The 8,656-nt window shown below is 32.5% G+C and overlaps 2 protein-coding genes across 2 annotated transcripts; one reads left to right on the top strand and one right to left on the bottom strand.

The window, feature by feature from the left end:
- Positions 1 to 255: 255 nt before the first annotated feature.
- On the top strand, positions 256 to 3,753 carry LOC105773505 (PTI1-like tyrosine-protein kinase At3g15890). Its single transcript, XM_012595479.2, has 4 exons — positions 256 to 763; positions 1,339 to 1,489; positions 2,454 to 2,716; positions 2,805 to 3,753. The coding sequence occupies exons 1-4, from the start codon at positions 720 to 722 to the stop codon at positions 3,460 to 3,462; spliced, it is 1,116 nt and encodes a 371-aa protein (XP_012450933.1). The 5' UTR covers positions 256 to 719; the 3' UTR covers positions 3,463 to 3,753.
- A 3,239-nt stretch (positions 3,754 to 6,992) lies between these two features.
- On the bottom strand, positions 6,993 to 7,978 carry LOC105772150 (uncharacterized). The gene is made up of 3 exons (XM_052632107.1): positions 7,820 to 7,978; positions 7,631 to 7,738; positions 6,993 to 7,523 (listed from the first exon to the last, which is right to left on the bottom strand). Exons 1-3 carry the CDS (start codon positions 7,976 to 7,978, stop codon positions 6,993 to 6,995), a joined length of 798 nt encoding a protein of 265 aa, XP_052488067.1.
- Between the last annotated feature and the right edge of the window lie 678 nt (positions 7,979 to 8,656).

Here is an 8,656-nt window from a genome sequence, read left to right as displayed (position 1 = left end):
GGTCTTTTATTTTTGTTAAAAATTATTAAAAAAAATTCTAAAAGTCAAGTGATCCTTTCCAAATTAATGTAGTAGTAGTTTTAATCAAAATTTAATTTATCATATTTCAAAATTTAAATATTTTTATATTACATTGAGTAATCATAAAGCTAATCAAATTTGAATGTCCTTTCCATATTTTCCCATTGGAGAAACTATGGAAGCATGAATCTACGAAAACTGTTAAAAAAATGAAAAATAGTTGGAAAATGGGACCAAGTGGGTGCAATGTTGATATTTGAAAATTGAAAAAAGGTAAACCAGCTCCACCCCCCATTAACAAACCAGCCATTGCTGTAGCACCAACAGCATCCAATCTCATAAAGCAAAAACAAAGAGACAATCCTTCCCTTATACTCTTCTTCTTCCTTTTCATTCCTTCTTCATCATCCCCTTTTTCACTTTAACTGAAAACTGCTGCAACATTCTCTTTTAAGCAAAAGCAAATCCTCGTCCCCCCAAAAAAAAAGAAATAATAATTTAACAAAACCCCATAAAGAAAACCATGTTCTTCTGTAGCAATTCACTGCTCAAAAGCGTTATGTTTAGCATCTCTTCAGAATCTGTTGCTTAGAAAGTGAAGAAGTTGAGAGTTGAACTACCAATAGAAGAAAAAAAAAACCAAGTCTTTGAAAGTGAAAAAGGGATTTAAGAAAGGGTTTGGGATCTTGGGTTTGATAATGGCGTTTTGTTCCATGATTTGTTGTGGGAAAGGTGTGGATCGGTAAGTCTATTATTAATTTACTATCTATTATCATTGTTTTATCGTTTTTTTTGGAGATTTTTATTTCCTTTGGAAGGTGTTTTCTTTTAGTGAATTTTGGTTTTAGATTCGTTTTTAGGGTTTGTAAGGGTTTAAGAAATCTGGGTTTTTTTTTTAGTTTTTGGAAAATATTTTCTGGGTATTGATTAGATTTTCATTTCCTTTTGTTGAAGAAGAAGAAGGTAACCTAAAGTTTTGAATTTTCCCCCTTTTGGAACTGTAATTTGAGATAGAAAATACTTATTTAAGCTTAAATGTTCATATCTAGGAGTAAAATTAACCAGGATATATTGTTCTTAATCTTATAAGAAAAGGGTCTTTTGAGTTTGACTGAAATTTTGGTTTTGAATAGTAAATCGTAAGAATGAAATGCATACATTATGATTAAATTAGTTATGATCGAACACGTATTTCAAATTCGCATCTAATGTAACTGTGATTTAAGAATAATCATGAATGTCATTATCTCGAAAGCTACCTTAATGATGTTTTCGTGTGTCCGCCGTTTGGGTTTCAACCTCATATTGATTCTGCAGGAAGAAGGAGAAAGGAAAGAAGCAACCGGCATGGCGGATTTTTTCGTTGAAAGAATTGCATTCAGCTACCAATAATTTTAATTATGATAACAAGCTTGGAGAAGGTGGATTTGGAAGTGTATATTGGGGTCAGCTATGGGATGGATCACAGGTATATGAATAAAATTTTCCTTATGCATGATATGTTTATTTATTGGTTTTGGAATTCAAGTTAATAGATTGTTGATCTGAAAAAATTGCGGTAATAGCCGCTGTTCATTCGGGCGTTAATCTTTAGTTCTGAATCTAGTTTACTATTTGTAAGAACTGATATAGTAGCATAAAGGAGCATCTGTTTTACTTTATATGTTGCAATATCGAGTTCTTCGTTGAAAATATGATTTCAACTTCTCTAGGATGGGATTTGCATTGATAGCGGTGTTAAATATCATGCTATAATGACTGATCTTTGGTTGGTGGGGACTGGACTTTGCTGGACTCGTTTGTTTACCATTTGAAAGTTGAAATGGCAGTCTATCAATCTATGTTGTTGTACCATTCTTTTCTCTGGTTTGAGGTAGTATTAATGAATTGGGTTTCGAAGTAGTTCACTTGGAAAATAAAAATTGTCGAATGCATGTCATAAATCATCGCGCGGTCTCCTCAGTATTTGATGGAATTTTAGGTTTTCAAAATAGCATTGATCTTTTCTCTAAACACAGACATGCTTGTAGGAGTGTCTCTATCTGCATGGTATCCGTTAATAGCCATTTGGATGATACCTTTATTTTGATTTCGTCCTTGTTCTTAGGGGTGAAGCCAAAATTTTTTAGAGGGGCCAAATTTGAATTATAAATTTTTGAGTGAGCTAAAAATGTAAGTTTGTCATTGTATTAATGTAAAATTTACAATTTTTAAGGGATTAAACTGTGAACTTTTTTTTTCCAGGAGGGCATAATTTAATTTAAATTTTAGGAAGGGCCGAAATACAATTTTACCATTAAATTAACTTAAAATTTTGAAAATATTCAAGGAACTATAGGGGCAATTTTTCATTGTTTGGGGGCCAAGGCCCCTGCCTGCTCCCATCTAGCTTCGCCCCTGCTCGTTCTCACCTTGAAATTATGTACTTGCAGATTGCAGTTAAGAGATTGAAAGTGTGGAGCAACAAAGCCGAAGTGGAATTTTCCGTTGAGGTCGAGATATTGGCGAGAGTCCGACACAAGAATCTGCTGAGTTTACGTGGATACTGTGCCGAAGGTCAAGAACGTCTGATTGTATACGACTACATGCCGAATTTGAGCTTGCATTCACATCTTCATGGACACCATTCATCGGAATGTCTTCTTGATTGGACCCGAAGGATGAACATTGCTATTGGCTCTGCTGAGGGAATTGCGTAAGTGTTGGACCCTATTTTATTTTCTGTATTATAACTTGTTCCGACACGAATGTTAACCTCAACCTCGTTCAATTGATTGCGTCAGCTATCTTCATCACCATTCGACCCCACACATAATCCATAGAGACATCAAAGCTAGCAACGTGTTACTGGATTCAGAATTCCAGCCTCAAGTTGCTGATTTCGGGTTTGCTAAGTTTATCCCGGACGGTGCAACTCATGTCACTACTCGAGTCAAGGGCACCCTCGGCTATCTTGCTCCTGAATATGCTATGTTAGGAAAAGCCTCGGAGAGTTGCGATGTGTACAGCTTTGGCATTCTATTGCTAGAACTTGCAAGTGGCAAGAAACCCCTCGAGAAAGTGAATAGAACAGTGAAGCGATCGATTTCCGAATGGGCACTGCCATTAGCTTGTGAAGGGAAGTTCGATGAAATGGCAGACCCAAAACTGAATGGGAAGTATGTGGAAGAGGAGTTAAAAAGGATCATCCTCATCGCACTTGTTTGTGCCGATAATCGGCAAGACAGAAGACCTACCATGCTTGAAGTCCTCGAGCTACTCAAAGGTGAGTCCAAAGAGAAATTAACTGAACTAGAAAGCAATGAACTATTTAAGACTCCGCAAACTGTTTGCGACGATGACGGGATAACAGCTGCTGAAGAGAACTCAGACATAATTAAGGAAGAGAAGGATTCGAAACCTGCGAAGGATTCCGAGCAGGAAAAGACTGAAGACGGGTGATGCTGTGGACAAAACCGAAGTATTTAGATGTGAAATTGTATGTGTAATTTGTTTTTTTTTTTTGTTTTTTTTTTTTGTTTTTGTATTGACAATGGCTGTTTATTATTAGGATTGGCAGCAAAATTGGGGCATGTTGTAATATGGAAAGCATGTTTTTTTATGAGTGGTAGAGGATCTTGTTTAGGTTGTTTCATGTTTGGTCTTCAGTTTTAACTGATGCTTTTTGACAGACATTTTGAGTTAAAATGATTATTGCTTTGTGAGATGAGCATTTGAATGAGACCATCAAAATCCAACTTTTCCATTGTCTTTTTTTCCATAATTTCTGTCAATTTCCAAAGTGGTCCCTTCCAAAAAAAACAAAAAAATAGAGTAATTTAATTTCTGTTAATTTTGAGAATGGATAACTAAGGTCAAATATTTTCTATCAATCATACATAATTTTGATTGGTATAATAAGTTTAGTCCTCGATCTTTATATATTTTGAGAATAAATCTCAAAATTATACATAAATTTTGATCAAATTTATAATATTATAGAGTAACATTGATTTAGTACAATTATGTATGTGAAACTTTTATTTTGATTCAATTTTCACATTTTATTAACACTATTATTTATGTGGTACTATTTTTTATCATTATAGTAGTGGAAAAATAATTTAAATTTATGCAAAAATATATTTTTATGTGGAAACATTAAAACTTATTTTCTTTTAGTTTAGTAAAATGTCAACCAACAATTTCCACGTGGCTTCAACAAAAATAGTATTGCATAAATAATGTTGCAAGTGTTACGTGAAAACTGAATCGAAATTAAAGTTGTATATATAGAATTGTACCAAATCAAAGTTTGTATATGATATTGTACATTGGATTAAAGTTTATATTTACTTTTGAGATTTATCCCTATATTTTGTGTAAATATTGATAGATTGTATAAATATTGTGTTAAATTTGTTAAATCGGGACCAGAGTGACCAAATATATAAATGTTTTAAACTAAATTTATTTAATCAAAACTAAATTGATAAAATGCATAAATATTGAGGATTACCATAAAAATAATACAATTGACAAACAACAACTTGCCTTTAGGGACTTCCCTTTCCCATACTTCATAACCCAGTTCAACACATCAGCCCAAGATTCATGCCACAAAAACTCTCCACATGCCAGCAAAATTCTCACCCAGAGCAATTTAGACAAAGAACAAGAAGCAAATAAATGATATCTAAACTCATCCTGAATGCCCCATCCCAGAATTCTGAGTTTTTTTTGTAGGCAATCTGTCTTGGATTGCCAACCATGTGATGGATGCATGTCTTGAAATTGTAGGGCTCCCTCATACCACTCTATGCCAAGAAGTTTTGTCAGGCTTTTGTCTAGTTCTGTAGGGTGCTTTTCTCTGGTGGTGAAGTTTGTCTATTTATATGATACGAGTATTGTTCATTGATGTGATATATTAGGTAGGTCTCATGCATGTTAACACGTTTCTTACTCTAGATTTAACACGTGTCTATGCGGTCCCATACACGATACAAACATCAATTATCATGCAAGCTCGATAGAATCTATCCCAAGCCCATTCAAGTTTTGAGGTGGTGATAGAAAGTACCATAACAAGTTCTTTACCAAATTCTGTTAACATAACATCCCTAAGCTCTAAAAGCTTCTTCCTAGTCCAGCTGTGCTTAGGTAGAGACTGTACTTGCTAAATATTTGCACCCTTGAGAACATATAACTCAGACCAAACCACCCAAAGAGAACCAGCCTTGATTAGGATAAGCCACAAACATGTCATCATGCAAGCTTTGTTCCAAACCGAAAGGTTCTTGAGACCCAAAATCTAAACTAGCTTTGGCACCCTTTAGCAGAAGGCTTATACCCTTTCCAAAGAGAAGAATTACACAGCTTATTAACTTTAGAGGGAAGAAGAAAAATATGATACCATAATTTTTGCATAGTAAACAGAACATATTGAATAAGTTGGAACCCAATTAAGAGTGTTCTAATCTTCAGCTCAATAATCTCTTCAAGTGAAAAATTTTTTGAGGAAATCGAGTTCACGAGTTCTATTTTATGATCCTAATTCAATTTGAATTTTTTTCGAATCGAGTCGAGTGAAATAAAATTTGAGTCTAGTCGAATCGAGTGAAATTATTCGAGATAAATTAAAAAAAATTAAACATGTCAACTAAAAATATTATTACAGTATAACTAATTTCATGTTAGAACACATAAATTTTAAACCATATATATTTGGAAAAAAATTTCAAAGCAAAAAAAAATAAATTAAAAATTTTAATTTTTTTTATGTAAAGATTAATTAAAAAATTAAAGTTCAACCTGGTGGAGGGTGTGGAAATAAGTGCTTGCAAAAAAATTCTACTATCATATGATGTTCCTTCCCAACCAGGAAATGCAAAAATAAAGCACATGTTGAAGTCACAAATTACCATAATATTTTGAGTTGGTTCACCTTTCTGTCCGATATAAGGCATTTGACAAGAAGGCAAAATGCATGCTTTTATGTGTGTTCCATCTATGGCCCCAATACAATCCTTTAAAATAAATACAAGTAATGAGATAAAAGTTAGAAATAATTTATATTTTAAAAATATAAAGATTGTGTAAATTTTACCTTAAAGTGAGGCCAATATCTTGTATCGTGTCGAATATGGTTCGGTACTTCCTCGAATTGACCGTCGGTGGGTTTAATCGTGTCTATTCCCATTCGAGCAAATATATGCAACATAGCAGTAAAAATTCGACTAACAGTTTCCTCAGATTGTTGAAATCGCTCTATAGCATTTGAATTTGATTCTCTATTTCCAAGAATGTACAATGATAATGCTAACTTCTCCATCGCCGATACTTTCCCATGCTTTAAGCCATAATTTGTTTGCAAATAATGCAACAAGCTGTGAAATATATTTTTTGGCATCCTAAAACTATTCATGCAATGATCATCATGCCCATTTAATACTTCGTCCACCCACATTTGACCTGTATAATTTGAATCCATACGCGGTTGCATAATGAAATAAGTTTCATGGTGTACTAATACACTGCTTAACACATATTCTTCCTCTTCATGATAATTGTTGTGCTCAACTTGGGTAACAATTGTGGCTATTCTTCGTTGAGCTTCTTCACTTAATTTAGGGGTATCATAATTCATATTAAAACTATTATACATATTGTTAAATTCATCCATAACCTGAAAAAGTAATCAAATGAAAAGAAATTAATATTTTGTGACATTCTATACAACACAGAAACTTGAATAAAAGCATAGCATAAAAATATCAAACATAAAAAATATCATACATTAGTTTTACATATAAAAAAGTAGTATAGTTATATTACAATAATAATTCTTATGCTGGAGGTAGTTGATGGTATGTTTGGAAGGGAAATGAGGATGTTGCTACCAAGGATGAAAATGATGCAATTGAATTTTGTTCAGCATACTCACGTCGAAGCCACCAAACCCTAACATCTGGATCTAAGTTTAAAAACACTTCTCATTTCACCGGTATTTGGAACACTTTGATGGAAAAATAGTACAGTTCATCTTTTTTTGGAATTTCATCTCCCAAAACACGCAAAGTTTCCATTGCATTTGAAATAGTATATTGAGAATGAGGAAAAATAATTTCATTCACTGACTTTCTTGGACTAGCCAGACTCCCACACAATTTCTCAAGTTGAGTAGTTAATATAATTCTTGATGATTTTCTACTTGAACTTGATTTTTTTCCTTTACCATGTACAATCCCAAGTGTTTGCTTTCTTCGATTAGGAATTTCATGAGAAGGGTTTGATGGTACCTCATCAGGAGGAATACCTTCATTCTCGTTACTATGTTCATCTGAATCACCAAATCTCTCATTAAGTGCATCATCTCCCATAGGAACCCCACTTGGAAGAACACCATATGAAGGTGCCCATGCATTCTCTCCAGTGGCTACAATGCCACCAAACATTTGCCACATTAACTCATTCAATCGTGGTTCAATTCCTTTCTTCTTAAATCCTTTAAAATCAGGATTTTCCTACATAGCAGGTTAAATGTTAAATGTTATACTAAGATTTTTATAATTGTAAATTATTAATTTCAATAAACTTTATACATTAAAATAATGATAAAGTTAACACTAACCTGTATTTTTGTAGCCCACCATTCTTCAGTAGCATTGACTGTCTTTTTAGATGGACACCATCCAATACCTGTAGATTCCTTAAGCAACTCCCTCCACAACTTCCATTCCTTTTTTAATGTATCCCACTTATTTTTCAATTAAGGTTTTCCATAATTTTTTTTTATTTTTGCTTGAAAAAGAGCAATTACATTTTCCCATCCTTTTGAGTTTAGATGAGTTGTCGGTCTATTACCAGTATTGACTTTATTCACGCAAAGTTCACAAAATATCAATGTCAGCTCATCATCCCTAACAGCTTTTGTTGCTAAGGTACTATCTCCCTCCACAAAATTTCGTGTCTTTACCATCTATTATTATTTTGATTTTAAATGTCAACTGACATAAAACTATAAATATATAATTAGATATAATAATATAGTTTCATAAAAATAAGAATAATACATCACGAATGGATGAAAGCCATAAGATGAACACTAAAGAAAAATTCTCAAAAATCCATAGTATAAACAATAACGAGAATATAGAAATGATAATTGATTATGACTATATTTTCAAAATGAATAAAGGCAGACTACTCAAAAGATGAATACAGTTTTACATATTCAGAACCATTCAATGAATTATGGTACCAAATTGTTGGTAAACCATTGTTATTCAAAGTTGCTGATAAACTTAGGTTACAAGAGCAGAAATATCATCTTTATAATGTATAAAGTTCATATAAATATACCTTTCAATATATATACATTATAACAATACCTATATAAAAGAACAATAACAAAAAACAGAGAGAGCCCTATATGTTAAGCTCAGGCTAGTAATAATAATTAAATGGTGAAAATATTTGTTAAGTCCCTCTATTAAGGGATTCGATCAAACTAGTCTATTTACTATTAAAAATTAAATAAAATTAATTTATAATAAAATTAATATTTACGGTTTAAGAAATAATAAAAATATTTTATTTATAGAATCATAAAACTTTCAAAATATTAGCTATATTAAATAGTAAATAACATTTTATG

The sequence above is a fragment of the Gossypium raimondii genome, chromosome 6 (genome assembly GCF_025698545.1).
Source record: "Gossypium raimondii isolate GPD5lz chromosome 6, ASM2569854v1, whole genome shotgun sequence".
NCBI classification, from domain to species: Eukaryota; Viridiplantae; Streptophyta; class Magnoliopsida; order Malvales; family Malvaceae; genus Gossypium; species Gossypium raimondii.
Note: the sequence above shows the minus strand (reverse complement) of the source record. Positions and strands in the feature narration are given on the sequence as shown.